Consider the following 21,486-nt stretch of genomic DNA (forward strand, 5'->3'; position numbering starts at 1 on the left):
TAGCAGAAACCAGAGACATCTCTGTACCTTGTTAAAAGAGATGAACAAAGAAGAAAAAGTACAAAACAGGTTTTTCAGGATGTCGAGAATTTGGATGAAAGAATGTGTTCAAAAGAATGTGCTCAAAAGAATTTGGATGAAAGAACGTACACAAGCCTACACTCCTGTAAATTAATAATTTAAAAAGTTTTCTTTGTTTGTTTTCATAAAACAGTGGAGGCACTCCATTTGGGAACATTAATGGCTGCTCACGGCTACTTCTTTCCAATCTCAGATCATGTCCTCACACTCAAGGATGATGGCACCTTTTACCGGTTTCAAGTAAGTTTAATGAAAATATTCTTTAGCAATAAAATAGAAGACTGTATTTTGTTTGTTAATTGTTGGTATAGAAAATTTGAGAATTATGACTTATTTGACTTAAGCTAGTTAGAATCTAATGGTTAAATTTAAGACATAAAAACAATAAACAAAGACGGAGTGTGCTCAGTAAGATGATTTATGAAAGATAAATTGTGTCATGATTTATTTTTTATATAAAAGGTTTAAGAGAAATTCAGGGAGTTTCTTACTGGAATTCATGAAGATAGGAGAGTTCTTTATCAGTAGATCACATTAAGCTACTAGGAAGGAAATTGAGAGATGTAACTAAATTTATTATACTCTGGACCCCACCTGTGATCCAGAATCATCTTTAGTCCAAGTAAACTCTTAAAGAATGCTTGAAGCTCCAGGATATAATTTAGCTAATTATACAAGCCCTCTGCGAGCTGGTATCTGAGGACCTTGTATAAGTCTCTGAGAACTGATACGCGTGATGCTTTACATGTGTATACTCATCTGAGACAGGATACCACAGATAACTTGCAAACCAACAAGAGTCAGTCTAGGTCATTTTCAAATAAGACAGTATTATTCTGTCAGGAAAGGACTGTGGACTCTTATTTCAGTCATTGAGCATGCAATTGACACTTGAGTTCACAGTGTTTTATTTCAAGAGTATTCTACATTTCATTAGATAGATTGTGGTTCATTAATAACTGACTAGTAGATTCTAGCCTATAAACATAGGGCACATAAAATGCCAGAGTTCAAATGCCAGCTTAATTCCTATCGGGATTTTTAGAGGATTCTCTCCGTTGTCCACCTATCAAATATTGGGGAATTCTTCTCGATTGTTCTGAATATTATTAGATGCTCTGTATCTAAATCAATGATTGTTCAGGAAGTTGGGTGCCTAAGAACTTGCTTGGGGAAATTGAGAACAAAGAGGGGATATGTTTTTAAAAAGTGTTCTCAAATATCATTGTCCCCTTTAGAACACTCTTAGTGCTACTTCCTTTGGACTCTTGTATCCAAGGCAAATAATCATAGGACTTTTTGGACTGAATAGCTAGGGGATAAAAGTCTCCTAAAACTGTGATACTGACTTAAGTATTCAAGGTCTTTAAAGTACTTAAATTACTTAGTTTTAAAAGGCTTTAAAAGAGTAGAACATTATACAGATAAAGTTCAAGTAATGGTAGCTTAAAACAGCTTATTAAGTTAGAGTAGCTAGTGTTCCTAAGGTTAACATTTTAATAAATAAAATTATTCGTGATTAGCAAACGAGTTATTTAAGCATTACTAGTACTGTTTGATTTTTAAAGGAGTTAATTTTCTATTGCAGGATTACATTTTCCATATATTTTATTTTCTCATAAAATTCTCGTAGACTATAAGTAAACTTTGTAAACACAATTCTGAATGAAAGGGTTTTTTTCATGTCTAAATATAAACTTTTATCCAGCTTCACAATTCTACAAGTAAAATTGTGCATGCATAAAAGAACATACCTATAAGGGAGGCATTGAATAGTCTATCTCTTGAGAATTATCTAATTCAAAATTTTTTTTTAAACTAGCTCAGACAAGGCCAAAAGTTAGTGATGATGACTTGAATTAGCGTAATTTGTGAACTTTAACTCTGCTCTTGTGATTCTCAGACTGAAATTAGTAGGCAGACAAGGTTTAAATGTCTTTGTCTTGCTCACGGGTCAAAAATGAGCAAAGCTGAGAATGGACAACCATTCATTCTGGAGAAAAGGAGAGACTTTTTAAAGGGCTTTAGAACAAAGTAAGTGAATGGGTTCAAATGAGAAATGAATTACATCACTACTAGATATCGATAGAAGGTCATCAAGTTCAATGTGCCTAGATGGATGATAGATAAATAATCTTTTAAATTACACTAATTAATGCTAAATAGTAAATAGTAACTATTTTAACAATACATCCACATTTAAAATATGATCTATATATGACATATTTGTAAGTCTAATAATCATAGAATCTTAAAACCAGAATTAAAAAAAAACACACAAAAATCAAGAAAAATTGAATTCCTGCTGTAATATCTACCAAGGCATTAGTCAGTCTATATTTAAACAGTTCTAATAATAGAACACACGTATTGTTCAAGGTGTTTACTTCCATTTTTGTGTTGGTTCCAAGAAGCAGAAAGTTCTTTATTATGTTGAACAGAAATTCAAATCCGTGGAAGGATTTTAAAAATCACTAATTAAAATGGAAAACTTGCAATATCTTGTTTACAATTTTTCCACTGAATGATTGACATTTTAGCCATCATTAGAAATCTGAACAAGCTTCAGGGCATGAGTTTGAGATAAACAGAACTCTTAATTTAATTTCAGTGGCATGCAACAATATGTAAATTTGTCTCAATTTTTAGTACATTTTTAATCATGTGATTTTTGTATTAATGTAAACTCACAATTATCTAATTACCCTCTCTTAGCTAATTGGAATTGAGATCTGACATGATTTTCCAGGTCCCTGTCATGACTTTCACCATATTAATATATGTGCCAAAGATTATTGAGCAATGATTGGACAGTTTGGGATCAGTTTTATCATAGCTAAAGAAGCCAACACCGAAAAGCAGAGAAACTCATATATTAAAATATCTTGAAGTCTATGTGAACTGTAAAAATATATTTTTTGATTCCAGAAACTATAAGAGTTTGCTATTTGTCAAATTGCCTTTTACTATAAATCAAAATATTTTTCCTAGGAAAAATCTTGCAATATTAGTGAAGAATGTTGGTTTAATGACATTTCCATATATTACAGAATAAAATAGCATCATTCTTTTATTTTTACATTCAGGAATTTCTCACTAAAGTAAATGATAAAAGAATAAAGAAAAAATCATAAGAATGTAGCAAGAACATTTTTTTGTAGTTTGAAAGGGGAAAAAGTATATATCTGACCAATCTGACTAGAATAAGTATTTTAAATGTAAGATAAATAGATGTGCATGTGTGTCTGTGTGTGCTTGCACGCATGTGTGTGCATACAGTCATGCACATGGACACACACACACACAGACACACTCACACACACAACTCCCCAAACAAACAAGCAACCAAAAGGGAATAATGGACTCTATGAGAAGTATCTCAAAAACTAGCAGCCCACATGAAAGCAAGATTTTAATTGCTTTGTCCCCCAATGTTTTTTCTAGAATCCTTATCCAATTTTATTTCTAAGGAATCAAATCCTCAAAGATTCATCTCCCACAGGACACAGGATCAAGTGGGATTCGCATGAGAAGCGGGGGCGGGGGGCAGTATAAAGCCTTGATATCCTCCTTGTCTACTGGTTCAACCTTTTATCCCCCTAAATTTCTGTTGCCATTTTGTTCACAAGTGTACAGAACTAATGTTAGTAGCGTTCTTTATGATGCTGCATCAAATGCTAAGAATGACTAGAGAGGAAATCAGAATTCCCTGTGAGTCTTGAACAGCTTGGAAAGGCTGTCCACAGGAAGAAACACTTGTCCCAATTATCTTTTACCCTTTCTTGAGAATCCCGTTTCTATAAGGTAGAATCATCAAGCAGTAAATCAGTCATTACCCCAGATATGCTCGTTACACGTAGATTATTTATATAATTAACTAAAAAATGTAATTAAGTCCACACGGTTGATGTCTGCAGTCACTGTTCCACTGAGTCCTGGGGTCATTGTCATCCCAGAAAACAGGGTTTGATGGAGTAAACAGATGACTATTGAATGTCCTCACAGTCCAGAGCCAAGCACATCCAGCTAACAGAGATAGAAAAGCCATCGTAGAAAATATAAAATATCAATGATCACAATAGAGTTTTCCTGATCAGACATTTTATTCAGAGGTTCATCAGAATCAGATTCCTGTTTATTGTTAATCACATCAATCAGCTAAGACATTATTAGTTAAAAAAATGACCTCTGGTTTGTACAGTTTAAAAAATTTAGAGCAATAAGTGTCTTTATATAGAAATTGTTTTTGAAAGTGAGGAGAAAATGTTGTTTAAATCTGGTTGGCTAATGTTAAGAGTTGCATTATATAATAAATAGAGCCACGCAAATAATTGCTGGACCTAAGGGAAAGATTTTGATGGTTGCGCTTTTGGATCTGTCGAAGGTGATGCTGAAATACACTAATCATAGAAAACAATTTGTTATATTTAAACATGTTTTATCCTGAGTCTTCCTGAATATCATACTCTGCTTTCAGTCTTTGTGGATTCAGGCTTTTTGTTTTAATAGTGCAATCAGACCTTTTATGTATATGTCAGTTGGCATAAAACTGCAGCAAACGTAGGACATTTGAAATACCCACAGGTGCTGCACAGATCTGGAGGGTGAATAATTGCACAGCCAATGCGTGTACAAGAAAAACTTCGCTGTGCCTCTCTCTCTGAGTACGTGTTCTGTCTTACAAACGTATCTTTAGTGAACTATTCTAGATAATTGCTAAATATAAGCACAGCTCATAAACCCAAAACACTTTTAATGGTTTATGTGTCTAACCTGGGTTCTACTTCTTTTCATTCCACAGACACCATATTTTTGGCCATCAAATTGTTGGGAGCCAGAAAACACAGACTATGGTCAGTGCGATATCTCATTTCATTTTTGGCAGTCAGTATGCCTAGATGTATATGGGCTTGTATTTTATTGTTTTGTCATTGAGGAAAAAAAAGCTACAATTCTCAGTATGGGATTAATATCTCTAACATTGAATTTATGAATGGCCTTTTTTTTTTTGGAAAGTCACCAAACCTGGTGGTAACTTTTTCCATGGTAGGGTGTCCACTGAGACTATTAAAGGATAGGTTTTCTTCTGAATAGGTTAAAGAGCCATAAACACGCTTTTAAAAAGGTTGTTATTATTTTTCCATAGCACCTTGGTGCTCTAGAAAGAGTAACAAAAAAGCTCAGAGACCCAGAGTTCTACTTTACCTCTCCCACCAGCTATGTGAATTGGGGTATGTCCATTGACTTTCTGAGGCTTAATTTTTCTCCTATTATATCAGGAATCCTACGATTCTATAAGGGGAAGTTTGTGTTAAATATGGAGAGGTCAATTACAAACAAAAGAAAAATTACAAAAGAAAATTTAATAGCAATGAATCAAGTTCAGTGAACTTAGAATGAACTTGATTCAACAATCGTGATTTCCATTAAGCTTTTCAAGGAAATAGACTTCTAATAAGTTTTCATCTTCTTACATCTTCCTGAAGTGACAAGCGTTCAAAGATAAGATTGCATGGGTTTTTAAATCTAATTTCTACAAATATTTATTGAGGATTATTTCCCTATGCCAGGTGCTATAATAGGTGCTGGGATACCGGAGGTAACCTTGGCTTCATCTACATGGTTGGGTAGACAAATGGTTGCATGACATGGTTGCAGACTAAATGAGGAAAGAGAATTGCAGAGCAGGAGTTGCTGTGGAGTGCCAAGTAAATATAACAGTGGTGTGTGCAAAATTACATGGAAGTGTAACAGAATGAGAGATTAACTTTAGTTGGGGAATTCCAGAGTAATTTCACAAAAGAACAGAGCATTTGAAGTTGTATTTTAAAAGAGGATGGGAGATTTTTCAAGAGACAGGGCAGAGAAAGCATTTGAGGCAGAGGGACGACATATGTACGTAAAGGCAGTGAGAGGATTAGAGCAATCCAGCTTTGTTTGATATTGCTCTGGGAGAGACATCATTGTAAGAAAACTATAGGAAAATCCATGGCACACCAATGGAGGTTTTTTTTTTCCTCTGTGTCGTTTCAGAAACTTGAATTTGTAGTTCCTCTAAGAGCGGTCAGTGCCAGTAAAAGCTTCAAACTAACATATTTCATGGAAAATAATCTAAAAATCAGAATACTGATAAATTAATAGAGAGAATAGATGATTTCTTTCCAGTAGTGGTAATACTGATTTCTTCATTCAGAAACTTACATTCCTCAAAACTAAGGCTCTTGGCGAAAGAAGTTATTTAAAAACAAACAAACAAGGCACTGCCTGTTTCTGGATCTGAGTTGGCAAACTCCTGGAGCATTTTGTCCAACTTGCAATGATGCCTGGGGATTGTTTCACTAAAGGATATAAAATTCTAGTGGAGGGAACACTTGGACAGCTGAGAAGGAGATTATGGAAAAGTCCCAGATGTTAGAGACAGACAGACCTGCCCTCGAATACTGTTAAAACCACATACCAACTGTGTGACTTTAGGAAAAGCATGCAACATCTATGAGCCTCCGTCTGCTCACTTTTCAAGCAGAAATAATATTGAATTTCTAAAGCTGTCGAAAGACTCCAAATTAATATGCCTAAGAAAACGGGTATTGCTCCTCTCATACTCAATAAATCAAAATCATTTTGAGCTCATCATCAACTGCCTCACAGATACACTACCTCTGTTACTCATAGAAAAGCAAATTCTTATTCTCAGTGTTTCTCTCTATCCATCTTTTGTGTTTTTCATAAATATGTTAGTGTTCACAATTACAGCTCATGCTTCATCACAGCAGATTTATGTTTCAATGCAGAGCCTGAGGAAATGGCATGGCCTACACAGAGGGGCATTTACAGAACATCCCTCAAAGTAGGTTGTTCAGCTTTACATTACCTCTTACCAGTGTCCATTTCAAAGGGAGTCATCTAAACTTTCTCCCCAAACCTAGAGTGCCGGCAATTTGTTAACTAACTATAGACATAGTCTTTAACTATTATATTTTGGTTTTCTCCTTGAAGAAACATATACCTGTTTGTGTCTAGCTTGCTTAGATTATATACAAGCGAAAAATAAAATAATTATTTAGTAAGAGATTATGGGGAGAAAAAGAGGAAGAAAATTGGCAATGATCTCAGACACTCTACTAGTTCTGTAGACAGTGAACTTCATTTGTGATTTTTCTCTTTAGGTACAAATAAATCGTAGCAATCTGAATTATCCAAACTTGAATTTCCTACCTCCATTTGGTTAAGCACCCTGTTATACAAAGCACACGCCTGCTTATAAAGAAAATATTAATGGCATGATGTAGTTATGCATGAGGTCCGAAGCATAGTGATTGCTTAGGCTATCTTTTCTAAGACAACTTTGGGGCAGACAGGAGTTTATTGCCTGAAGCAGGTTTAAAGAGTGGTTTCTTTTACTCTGTTAGCATCCTAACCTCTGTTTCCATTACCAGTTAGAACTTACTAGGTAGGTCCTACAGAAAACAAACTTTACAGCTCAGTTTATGTGGAGAAACACTTTTTACGGTCATCTTGGTCTTATAGAAAAATAGAATATGTTGATCACATTCAAACTAAGACAAACCAGTATGGACTATATCTCTATGGACATCATTCTTTGAAAATTAAATTGGGTACAATTTTTGATATTTTTTCACCCAAGTACAAGAAACGTTCCTCCATCTCACTCAGCCACAATCTCCACTGGTTTTCACAGCCAGAAGTTATGAGGAGTTCTGGGCTGGGCAGTCTGGGGTGGGGCTGAGACCCCTTGCTCTTGGGTTGGGGAGGGGATAGAAACTCTGCAGCTGAGCTATCGCTCCCGATTTTTAAACACCACACGTGGGTGTAGTAGGACCAGTCCTTCAGCGTCCCCTCCTGCCAGTTTTGATTGGGCTTCTTTTGTATATCCCTTTTAATATACTCTTAAATTCAATTTGCTGATCCTTTGTTGAGGATTTTTGCATCTTTCGTCATCAAGGATATTGGCCTGTAATTTTCTTTACTTGTGGTATCTTTGTCTGTTTTTTGGTATCAGGGTAAAGCTGACCTTGTAAAACGAGTATGGAAGTATTTCTCCCTCTTTGATTTTTTCGAAGAGTTGAGAAGGATGGTATTCATTCTCCTATCAATGTTTGGTAGAATTCACCATTGAAGCCATCTGATGCTGGGCTTTTGTTTATTGGGAGGTTTTTTAAATTAGTAATCAGTCTTTCCAGATTTTCTGTACCTCCATGATTCGGTCTTGGTAGGTTGTATGTTTCTAGGAGTTTATCCATTTCTTCTAGCTTTCCAGTTTTTTTGGTATATAATTGTTCGTAATAGTCTGTTATGAGGGGACAGAGGTTAGAGCAACAGGACGACCAGTGCGTCGCTAACAGATGTTGAGTTTCTTGCCCAGGACGAATCAGGGACAAGCAGAGAATTCCTGGCTCCGACAGGAAGCCAGTGCGTCTCCATCTAGAGCAGGCTGATTTTTAACAGGCAATACAGTTTGAAATGACATTTTCCCACCCATTCATGCTATACTTTAGGGGTGAATTTCAAGTATTCTTATTATGGCACATTAAGGTAGGGTAAAAGTCTCTACGGCTCCATTATCTTACCCTAAGTAAGTTTTAGGTAGCAAAAAGTAAAAAATAAAGTGGCACAATATAGGCAAAATTGTGTAATAGGGGTGAGAATATATAAGGGAAACAGATCTATCTTGTTCAGAAAAAGAGGTATGGATAATTCCTGTGAACTGAAATGTGTGTGTGTTGTTTGCTTGTGAAATTATCGGAAGCTTATACTCTAGGAATGCCATTGATGCGTGTATGCATCATGAAACACCATGAGATTTAACCCAGCAATTCATAAGAAACTAGGTTGAGGATTATGTAAAATAAAAGGTAGTTTTAATTTAAAGTCATGAACATCAGTCACTGAAAATCATGACCAACTCAGAACACTGAGGATGCAGTAGTAACAACATATCTTCCTGGAAAATGATAAAATATCCTCCTGGAAATCCCAATTATCTATGGATATGTGCGTTCAAAACTTTGTGACATTGCCAAGTATTATATAATGTGACATTAAGACTTGGTAGCAAATTCTGAATTAGAGGTCTCCATAATTTCTATTAACAGGAAGAATATTTGTTTCTTTGTAAGTTTTACTAAAGAAAAATGATGGTGGCAATGATAAAAACAACAACAACAAAAAATGTTCTGACTCCCTTGGAGACCTTTTGAAGAATAAATAGTGAAAGGGAAAATTAAACTGTAAAAAAATGACCATTGGGGACATCATTTTTGGCATGCATTTTATGAAGTAGCAATATTGTTTCATGAAGACTCAATTTGCTCAAGTCTGGCAATTAAAGCTGACCAGAGTGTCTTGGTTAATAAGTCTATCAACAAGAGAGGCGTTATTTTTTCATTGTTTTCACATTGAGTGGCATGGGGAAAACAGATTTCACTCATTTATTAAAAGACAAGATTCAGTTTTTGGTCTTACTTTGAAATTTTCTCAACCTGGGAACTTAGACGTGGTGTCTTTACACCCTGGATGGTAAATATTCAAAATTGTGTGATTCTGTTGTTAAGCTAACAGAAGCTTTTTGTGCCATAGTGCTGAAACAAAACTACTTCTACGCCTAAGCGATTTGCCCTACTCCCCCAAAATTTCCTTTAATTAAAACCTGCTTAAAGGAAGATTTGCACAGCTGATTTATAATATCCTTGAGTGAAGCAGGGGTGGGAGGATTACAATATTTTGCTTCTAAATTCTCTTAACAGAGGGTTTAAGATTTATACTGCTTTAAATCACACTAGACAAAGGCCGTCCTTCAAGAGGAAAGTCAAACAAGACAGTAAACTTGAGGACCCCATCCAGGCTTTGGATCTTCTGTAAGCATAGCAATTGCACGTGCTAAAAGTCTCCTCTGCCTCAAATTGTCAACGTCAGTGTTAAACCATGACTTCCTCCAGTCATGAAATGTCAGAGCTGGAGGGAACCTGAGAGATTACCCCATTCAGATCTCTGCTAAAGATAAGGCAGCTGAGTTCCAGAGAGTGGCAGGACTTGCCAAGCCAAGGTCACACTTCTTATTATTGGCCAAGTTGAGAGCACACTAAAATGGTATGCAGGCAGGAAAACCCTTGAATCCCTACTTAGCAGAGTACTCAATGAAGACTTTCAATAACTTACTCTGAAATGATTGCACCTTCTCTGGGGCTATTAAGTATACCAAATGTTCTCTGCCATTGTATTTCTATCAAATTCAGGCAAGCTGCATATTCGGTGATTCACCTGGGCTATGCTTTAGTGCTAAATTTGAAGCATCAGGTTCTTGTTAAAGAAGTTTCTCTTTAAGCCAAGAGGTATTTTTCTAAGCCTTCCCAGTCTCCTGCTGTTACGTTCAGATTTCTCTGTAAAGCTTTAGCCAGCTCCCACCTGTTATAATAATAAAAGTAACAGTGATAATACATTGTACTCCCGGGTCACTGCACTATTTGTCAAGTTCCAATACTATACCCCAGGGTGATTCCATGGAATGAGGAGCAAAGAGCAAAGCTTGCAAAGCCTTCTTAAACATATTTCTGTTTTAGATATATTGTGCCAGCTGGAGAAGAACAATGCCTCTACTTAAGATATAGCAGGACCTAGAATTTCTCTGCCCAACTGCCTATTACGACTCTCAGTTCAAACCACCAAATGAAATATCTTATAGCTAAAATATACTGAGAATGGCTTCTGGGAATGGAATCACCAGGACACTACTTAGCGATTGCTGAGTATACTTTGGAGATAAAATCCTGTTCAAATGCTGGTGCAGTTCAAATGCTGGTGACCCTGAGAGGTCACATAATGAGCTCCATGGCAGTCTGACCAAAGCACAGGTAAACGATACACAAAGAGTTATCAAACTGAATCGTTCCATAGCCTCTTTCCAAAGTGACCAGCACAGCTTTGGGGTGAACTTTATAGACGTTTGCTTAGGGATCCTGGTCTCTATCTGGCATTTCTGTGCCTCAGACCACTACAGTGAGTGGAGCATAAGCACGGAGGACTTTCCTACTGAAATCTGTGCCACTATATGGGTTGCAGCACTATGACAGGTGTCAGAGGGGCACTGGGAAATCAGCAGCGCAAAATTCAAAGTCCCAACTGACGTTTTCACTGATTAATTTTATTTCATACCTGACATGACCAATTCTATCAATGAACTTCAACAAATCCTAACTAAATATCTTAGTGTGTAAGGCGTTGTGTTCATGCAATATCCCTGGTCCTCGTCAGTTTACAGTCAAGAAGAGGGAACAGGCAGGGTCCAAAAATGAACGTTACGCTTCACCGTTTCTCCAACATCACCTTTTCCTGACCTTCAGCTCTTTGTCTAAGACATATATCAGCTCAGGACTTAAAGTCCACACCTCAGCACTTCTACCAAACACCCTGAATGCATTGCAGTTTGCTTGCCATTCTTTGTGCATGATGCACCGGGAAGGGTATGAGTTTTGGGATCAGACAAACTGTTTCATGTCCTGACTCAGCATTTAATAGCTGTGACCTTGTATCAAGGACTTAACGTTTTCAAGCTTCAGAGTCCTCATCAGTAAAATGGGATCTCAAAATCAAATCCCATTTTATAACCAACAGAGTATCAATCATAAATTGTTACTCAAACAATAGTTCCCTCCCTTCCTCTTTCTGGACATTCCCCTAAACTTCTTCTTTTTGATGTTCTTATTCTCTCCTTTGAAGATTTTGCAAAATCTTAGTTGGCAACAAAGGACTTGTGTGTAGTCTCATTACATTTGACATATATCATGTTAATGGAGCAGACAGAGAAGAAAATGAGGGTTGCTTTCTCAGTTATTGCTGGATTCATGAACATAACATTTTTTTTCTTACTTTCTAAAAAAAATGTGGCAAGCACCAATTAACATAGAATGCTGTGGTAAGAGTTTTAAGTGAAATTTGATTTGCAAATCACATTATTCTTGTCTTGAAATATCATTGGTTTCCTTGGAAACTTTAAATTGATTTTAAAGTGTGCATTCTAAGTTTTAAGGTTCATAACCATAGTGACATGGATCATTTTAGTACCCCATGGTCTGCAATTCTTTTGCCCTCTGAACCAACAAAAGTATTAACTACTGGTAATCTTTAATAATAGGCACCCTGTTATACTGTAGTATCATTTATAATGTTTGTATATTTAGCAATGTGTAAAAGATTTCAAATAATGTGCATCATGAACTAAAGCTGGAAAGAATCTGAATTGTATTTTATTCAATATTTTAAAAAATATATTCTAAGGCTAATATTTCACATTATCCAGCTTCATTGGATAATGAGCATTATTCTGTCAGGCAATGCACGTGAATTTCTCTTGCCAAACCCCAAGAGAAAGAACAACTTCAATTACCCAACTAACCCATAATAGAGAACACATTTTATTTTAAAGCAGGTTTTATAACATTTAGATTCCTATTGCTCAGTCTGTCTGAGCAATTAGAAAGTGACAGGATTTAGAGAGAGACAGAGATAGAAAGAGAGAGAAAAAATAGATGACATCCTTTTGTAAAACTACAAGTGAAAAGCATGTATTTCAATAAAAATACTCAAGTTGGGACTCTAAATATTTAGACTTGTTCCAAAATTCCAGAAGAAACTTATTGTATACTCATGTGTCACATATGGATATATATCTGTATATTGAAGAGGAGCTGTGGACCACACAGTAGGTTGTTATTTCTTACTTTTAGTTCACATGTTAGTTATTATACTAACAAAAATTCAATGGATTCCATTGTCTTCTCCACCCTGACCCCGCCCCCCGCCGCCTCCCAAAGAGAGGGAATAACCTATGTTTATTGGACATAGGTTTATTTTTTTCTTGGAAATTAGACCAAGAAAAAAAGAATGAGAGACAGGAAGCAATGATGACAAAAGAAATTGATAAATGCCTAAATAAGCACTGATTATTTTTAAAATGATAATTTTAGAATATAAATCAAAGAAGAATTAAAATGACAGACAACAATATATCAGCTATGAAAAACTTCCGTATGTCATATGTTTGGTAATTTAAGATCACACTTCAAATTAATATGCTCAGGGAGGAAATCACAATGGAAATTACAAAATAGGACTGTGTTACATTTTCCCATGGAAGTATTTGCTGACTTTTCAAGGTGTTCAGGGACTATATTTCCTCAACTATTTTTTGTGTAGTCTTTGTAAGTATCATGAAGATTTACCTATTAAGAAAAAGCTTTTATATTAAGAAAAAATTTTGCAGTAAGATTTCACTTTTTAAAAATTATAATTTACAAAATTTCTCAATATGCTTGTTATTTTCATGAACTATAGATTAATGATAATTGTAAAAAATATTGAAATCAGAAGAAATTTTTATAGGAACCTTATGATTGTAAGAAATTTTTAAATTTCAATTAATTTACAAGTATATTGTTGTTACAGGGAAGAATAATGAGTGATCCTTAGGATAAATACTGTAGGGACAGTGTAATTGATACATGAGCCCAAGAAGAAGAAACAATAATGCAAATTTCTCTCACAGAGGAGTTAATTTACATAATTTCTTTGATATCTAGAACACATTGAGTACATTTAAAACAAAGGTTTAATAATTTCATTTTAAAATGTGGATACTTACAACATTCCAGAATTGCATGATTTGACAATATTTAAATTTATGTTGAAAAATTTTAGAGTCCACATAAAAATATGTTTTTCTGTTTTTTGTTTGTTTGTTTTTTTTTGGAGGTGAGTGCATGAGCGAAAGCATTTAAAGATCACTCTTCTATAGAGGACATTCTTGAAATAAGGTTGAATAGAACACATTTCACATAGAAGGATATTAAGACCTATTCCAAAAAAATTTCCAGAGAAGTATGGTTAAATATTTATTTTCATATACAATGGGAGAAATATGTGTTATTTTAACATAAGCTAAACAAGGAAAGAAAAAGGAATTCAATTCCTAAATGTCTATCTGCTGTTTTACCTGGAAGCTAGAGCTTATGTCTTAAGTATTTCTTTTATTATTTTTCTTTTTCTTTTTTCTTTAATTAAGGTTTATTGGGGTGACAATTGTTAGTAAAGTTATATAGGTTTCAGGTATACAATTCTGTAATACATCATCTATACATCACATTGTGTGTTCACCACCCAGAGTCAGTTCTCCTTCCATCACCATATATTTGATCCCTTTTACCCTCATCTACCACCAAGAGTAGGTAAAGGATTTCTTTATGTGTAACTATTTATCATAATGGATTTATGCCCATAGTGCAAAGGATAAGAAAATCAAAGAAAAACTGAGTGACATAGAAAGTTCATGGTTAGATTAGTACTAATTGTCCTTTAAGACTCAGCAAATATATCACCAGTTCAGAAAAGCCTGCTTTGACCTTCCCTCCGCCCAGATTAGAGGTGGTCTGCTGTCTGGGTCAGTCGCTGTCCTTTTCACTGGATTGAGAGCCACTTGAAGGGTTGAGAACTAAATGCAATTTAATTTTGTATTCCCTGTGCCTAGGGCAGTATATGGAACTTCAGTAGGTGTTCAATAAAGATTTATTGAGTGAATGGATGAATAAATAAATAGTCTTGATTCTTAGAATTTATTATGTGGTCCAGTGGCATAATACTTAGTTCTAAATACAACCATCTACGCTCAAATTTGGTAGTAAGAAAAAGCTATAGGGTTGAGAACAGCACCATTTGAGATGACCATTTCTGAATTTCAACGAGGAGCTTTGTGCTTGTCCCTTAAGGCTCTTCGCTTCGGAAAATAATACTGAACACTTACTTTCATAGCTTGAAATTACAGTCAAGCAGGCATACAAATGTAACCGTGGCCCTAAAACCTCTAGAGAGATTTGAAGGTACATGATTATAAGATGTCATAAATCTATCAAATTTAGAATTCTTGGTTTTAATTCCGTATTTTAAATGGACATATAATTGCTGTGAGCCTCAAAAGAAAATGGAAGCCAAGTATATGAGATAAACATAAGATATGCTACAGGAACCATTTACATATAATTATATGATGCATTATACATACTCTAATTTAATAAACTTATATGAGCACTAAATAAGGAGGCAGTCTGAGGAAATTTTACCACAAACAACCACCCCCAGGGGCAATCCCTTGCTGGGTGATGATAAGATCCTCTCATCCCTTTGGAGTCTCTGGGATACTCTAGGAACTTGTCCTAAAGCTTCTGCTTGAGCCTGGCTCTTTTATTGGCTAGCTCTGAGCACTTTAGCTAAACTCTTTTCCATCTTGAGTCTTACGTTTTGTATCTAATAAAAAAAAATAGTAAAAAATAAAAAATAGTTTTTTAACTCATTTTTGCTGTCAGATTTGAAGGAGATAACATATATGAAAGTGAATTGTACACTAAATTAGCTGGAATGTAATTGTGATTATTCTCTTAATCTACGAAATGTTTAGCAAAGTATTAAAAATAATTATTGTTTACCTACATATGTCTCTTCCCAATTTAACATAAGGAACTAGGAGACTAAGAACATTGATTGAATTATTTATCTCTGTATCTTAGTACCTAGAGTGTTACTTGGCACAGTGAATGAATTAATGAACAAATGAATGCATTTAACTTAATGTAAAATCTCATTCTACACTTGAAAAAATGCATCCATTGTGATTTATTACTTAATATATTTTGGCTACCCATAGCTTAAAGAAATGCATCTATTACCAAGAGATTCTGTACATAAATTGATTTGCTAACATAAATGTTGATTGTTATAAAAAATGAAGTTATTGCTGAGGTTATGAAGCCAAATACCAATTTATTTCTAAAACTCATATGCTCTTTTGTATCTGATATAACACTTAGAATTATAATCAGTCTTGACTAAAGAGCTGATAATTCCCCTGCAGATACATTTAATTTTACATTTTAATAATATATTGTAAGTTTCCAAAAGGTTTCACATTGATCATTTCTTTCAATTTTCACAAACACCCTGTGAAGTCATAAAAAAAAAAAATACATTCACATTCTCATTTCTCAGGAATCTGGCTCAGAGGACAGATGACTGTAAGTCACCCAACCACGAACAATCATTAGTTTACTGACTTTTGAAAATGATTGCTCATTTGTTCATCTGTGGAAGCTCTGACTTTTACGCATTGTATGTTTTCTTGGGTTTGTGGAAAATTTTGATTCACTTATTTCTTTATAATCTTAACTAGAATAATTCTAAGCCCATTTATAGACCTGAAATGCTGTTCTGGTCACAAATCACTTTCCCTAATATCCTTTAAGAAATCAAGAAAGCATGCTTGGAACCTCTGGGGAAGTTCCAAAGGAAAGGCACCTATTAGAGACTCCAAAGGAAAGGAAAGGTATACAATAAACAGGTAAAGTTGAAGGGTAAAAATTAAAGGTAAACAGTTGTTAGACGTTAACCAAGCAGGTTCCTTAAATATTTATGCAAAGTTCTATCTCACTCTCATCCTTTTTTTAATGCATCAATAAGGCTACATTAATATTCTTTCCTTGTACTACCCTGAATATCCTAGGTCTCTTATTTCAGTAGGCAGATGAATGAAACTGCTCTCCAAGTTACTTTCCCTTTCAGAATATGCCCTTCATTCACTTTGTTCTATTTTTCCAAAGAAAATGGTTCTTCCCAGATAATTTGTTTCAAATTTCAGCTCAGCTGCTTATTAGCTGTGTACTTGAAATGTTATATAAAGTATCTCAATGTCCTCATCTGTAAAACAGATAATAATACATCCACCTCCTAGTCTTGTTTGGAGGAGTAACTGGCTAATTTAGATAGCATTAAAACAGTGCCTGGCACATAGCAAGTGGTAGATAAGTATTAACTTATTATTTCATTATCATGTTTGTTATCCTTGTTATTATCTTCAAGCTATTATTAATATCATCATTATCTTCTAAAAAGAAGAGAAAAGACCTCAGAGGTCATCATCATTCTGTCAGCCAGAAACCACTGTTTCGTTTTATGAAATCTACTTGATGCAGAGCTTAGAAGAGGGCTGCCCAGGGGGCAGGCAGACCACAAATCTGCAAAGCAGCTTTTGTTTTGGCAAATAGGAGAAGTGAAGAAATAAGAGATGGAAACTTTGAGAAGGAATTAAACACACGTTAGCCAAAGTTGCTTTTAAAATCAGCTCTTTCTACTCTATCGACTGCTTCCCTAAGCTGCCCCCAACCTCCAGACCCAGGGCTATTTTCAGATTTGCCATCATCTAAGGATGTTCTGTGCTCAAGTTTCCAAATCACCATGAGTCATATCAGATTGCTCTCTATTTAGGTAAATAACAGAAACCAGGTGGGTGATTTTGGAGCAAAACAGAATGTATTTCCACCATCATTAAGATAGCAACTATGTTGGGGTGGCCAGTTAGCTCAGTTGGTTAGACCATGGTGCTAATAACACCAAGGTTGCTGTTCGATCCCCACATGGGCCACTGTGAGCTGCGCCCTCTGTAATAAAATAAATAAATAAAATAAAATGAGGGACACTTGAAAAAGAAAAAAAAAACATAGCAACTATGTTCTGTTGTTTTCTATTGTATTATTATTATCAAACATTATGCTATCCACTCTTTTGTAATCCATTTGCCTCATATAAGCTTGAGTAATTTTTTAAATGTAAGTCACATCATGTCACACTTCTCACACCCCTCAATAGTTCCCATTACACTAGGAACCACACCTCAGGCCATGGCCGGATCTCCCAAGTCTCCTGGGACCACTTCCGTTCCCCCGCCCCCCTCCTCTCCAGGCTCTGGCAGCCCTGCTGGTCTCCTCCTGATCCTGACCTTTTCCTTGTACATAACCTGTTCATTTCCTGCACAGGGTAGTGATTTGCTTTTTCTACTGCACACCCTTTGGGCTCTCCTAGGATATGTGTGAATTCAACTTTCCACATTGATGAGCAGAGGTCAGACAGTAGGCATATAATGTGAGTCAACGGTCCAGAGTGATCTAGCCAGTAATGTAGGATGCCAATCTCATCCTTCTTCTGGTTGTATTATTATTCCATAACATTCTACCTATGTCTTTCTCCTTTTATCTGAGAAAGCAAGACAAGAGAGTGGGGAGAAAGCAAGTTTATGTATCCAAAAATACCATTCATGACTGGTTGAATCCAGATTCAATGAACACAGATTAGTCATTCATTTGAAAGCAGCACAGCCCTTTGGAACTGTCTAATATTAGGTTTCTATTCCTACTGGATGACCTATTGGGGTACTCTTGGAAAAGGTGCTGGTCCTCAGAACCTATTGCTTTGTTTGATAAATTTAAATAAGAAAGAGAAAAATTCAGAACACTTGATGAAGTATTATGGGGAAATTTACTTGATAGTTAATATTTTAATTAAAACAGTGGTTCAGGAATGTCATGATAAAAGATAAATTTCTTGTTGTGCTACTTTTAAAAATAGATATAGTATTGGTTTAAAATCTACTAAATACTATAAGCAAAAGAGGTAATAATATTATACATGGAAAAACAAAAAGTTAAGAGTTACTGTGCCTAACTAGCAGAGCCTCTGAGACTTTTGTACATATCTTTGTTATTATAGAAAATATCCACTTTAATCACTGCCAGTTATAAAAATAGTCACTGGGATATAAAGTACAGCATAGGAAATGTAGTCAATAATATTGTAATAAATAACTGTGTGTGGTGTCAGATGGGTGCTCACTTCATAAGGTACATAAACGCCTAATCACTATGTTGCACACCTGAAACTAATATAATATTGTATGTCAACTGTAATTGAAAAATAAAAATAAATAAAAGTTATAAAGTTTCAAAAATAAAATAGATTTAAAAAATAAAGAAAAGAAAGCAAAACTAGAATAGAATGAATGAATCATTAAGACAGTCTGGAAATTAGAGGATGGTGCCACACATCATTCCTTTGAAAGATGTACTTTTTCTGTAATCAATAAAATTTACCCATATGGAAAGAAGATGGTGATATCAGACTGATAGTTTCTTTTCTCAAAAATTAAAAGATCTTTACAGAGTTGGATGAAATTCCGACGAACCCCATTAAAGATCCACAATATTGATACATGATAGCTAGAGACATGAGTAAGTCTTGGGAGGGCAGAGAAAGGCTTGCTCCATCTTGGATCAAGGTTTCTTAGGCATAAATCCAGCACCAGAAGAGACAGTGTGATGCTTTGTCTGAGGTTTTGTCTCTGACCTAGATTTCATAAAGCAGCACAAACTCTCTCAGACATTTGGAGAGCAAGCTTAAGAATAGAGGGGAGAATAGTTTGATATCAGGTAGTGTGCTACCTCCAAATTTGTTCTTTTTTCTCAAGATTGCTGTAGATATTCAGAATTTTTTGTGTGGAATCTTAGAAACAAAATATACTAGCAAATAAAACAGAATCAGACTCATAGATACAGAGAACAAACTGATGGTTGCCAGGTGAGTGGCGCGTTGGGGGGTAGGTGAAAAAGGTGAAGGGATTAAGAAGTCCAAATTGCCAGTTAGAAAAATAATCGCAGGGATATATGGTACAGGAGAGGGACTACAGTCAATCAGGACAGGGTGCCAGGTGAGTACTAGATAAATCAGGGGGATCACTTCATCAGTTATATAAACGTCTAACCACTATGCTATACATCGGAAACTAATGTAGTATTGAATGTCAACTGTAATTGAAAAGTAAAATTAAAAAAACAAAGAAGAGAGGCGAGACGCTGGGATAAGAGCAATATGGCGTCCTGGAAGGATTGTCGCCACTGGCCAACAGCTGGAATGGAAATGCAGGGTTATCAGCCTTGGTCTCCAGCTCAACGTCACCACTGCAGTGGCCTCACCCCAAAATGAGTGAACACCCGCCAAAGGAAAACAGAAATAAGAAGCGCACCCCCCGTGAGTAATATCCCTCCCTTTTGAAGGATCTGGGCTGTAATAGAATCCTTTTAGCACATTTGGGTTTTCAGAAAAAGTACACAAAGTTTTCTTATTTAATTTTCCAAGAGAACAGCATTTTCTACATTCCCTCGGTGATCAAAATAATTGTGATAAAAATAGCTTCCAAATGGAATGTGAATACTATAATTAATTTTTAAAAACTATAACAGAGCATTCAATAAATTCTAGTCACTAAATAACTAGGAAGACAGAAGGGAGTGAAGATATATTAATTTTATCATCATTTGTGGAGAAAAGCATTAGGCAGTGTTTAATTTCTGAGGTTAAAATTCAAGAAATATATATTCAAACATTTATTTAAATATATAAAAATGGCCACTAGTTGAACAGTAACAAGTTTTATTACTTCTAAATTATTAAAGTAGAAATTAAAGAAAACTCACTCTACAACAAAAGGTAGAAAACAAAGGAAATGCAATCATACAGAGAAAAAGAAAGGAGGAAAGGAATACCAAACGTAACTATTACAAAGATAAATATAAATATAGAAATATGTCTGTAAAATCTAACGGTATCTGTCTGCAAGGAAAACAAGGAAAACAAACTCTTTCAGTTATAATAAATGGTGAGGCAGTATATACCAAACAAATAAGGTAAGAAATGAAATTAGGGGGTGAAACATAGATCAAGTGAAAAATAATCCAGGATAAAAAGTATTAAAAATGGAGCCAAATCACTGAAGGGAGAAATCCATAGAAATCTTTACATTAAAATCTATGTCATGAAAACTGTTGGAAATATAAGAAAACAGATATAGAAACATAATGAAAAGTGTTGGACTATAACACTCCACTCTCAAGCTAGAGTGGCAAAAATTCAAGTCTGGCATTAAGTTAGGTTATTCATACATTGCTGGGAAGATATGAGTAGAAGCTTGGCAATGTCTTCTAACATTTAAACTGTGTCTGTCACACAAACCCCTAATAGCAATTCCAGAAATACATGCTAATTGAAACCCTCATTGAATCGTTATTTGTAATACCGTGTTTCCCCGAAAATAAGACTGGGTCTTATATTAAGGTTTGCTCCAAAAGACGCATTAGGGCATATGTTCATGGGATGTCCTCCTGAAAAAAAATCATACTAGGGCTTATTTTCCAGTTAGGTCTTATTTTCGGGGAAACACAGTAATATATAAATGGGTCTTATGCCTAACAAGAAGTCAAATTCCCTTGGAGAAAACTTAGCAAAGTCATAAAAAGCTAATTCACAAAAGAAAAAAAAAATCAAATGGTCAATAAATACTCATTAATGTTTTCACTCAACAAATAAGTTTTAGGCATCTGCTTTGTGCTAAGTACTGTTCTAGGCATGAACATACACTGGTGAACAAAACCGGCAAAAATTTCTGTGCTGTTGAAGCTAACATTCTAGTGGGAGTAGCAGGGCGAGATGACTAGTTACTAAGCTAACTACAGGAGTGAATATGTG

At 35.2% G+C, this 21,486-nt stretch overlaps 1 protein-coding gene across 6 annotated transcripts in view; it reads left to right on the forward strand.

Annotated features, from left to right (window-relative positions):
• The window catches only part of RGS7 (regulator of G protein signaling 7), a 437,701-nt gene that overhangs the window by 342,852 nt on the left and 73,363 nt on the right, over positions 1–21,486 (forward strand). For 4 of the 6 annotated variants that reach the window (XM_033099770.1, XM_033099771.1, XM_033099767.1 and 1 more), the window contains 2 exons: positions 215–321; positions 4,883–4,934. The exons of 1 other annotated variant lie outside the window; for it this stretch is intronic. In XM_033099770.1, coding sequence (XP_032955661.1) covers positions 215–321; positions 4,883–4,934 — 159 coding nt within the window. Of the gene's footprint in view, positions 1–187; positions 322–4,882; positions 4,935–21,486 lie in introns of all 6 variants that reach the window. One more of the 6 variants, XM_033099768.1, reaches the window with a different exon arrangement.

Source organism: Rhinolophus ferrumequinum, chromosome 27 (genome assembly GCF_004115265.2).
Source record: "Rhinolophus ferrumequinum isolate MPI-CBG mRhiFer1 chromosome 27, mRhiFer1_v1.p, whole genome shotgun sequence".
NCBI lineage: Eukaryota > Metazoa > Chordata > Mammalia > Chiroptera > Rhinolophidae > Rhinolophus > Rhinolophus ferrumequinum.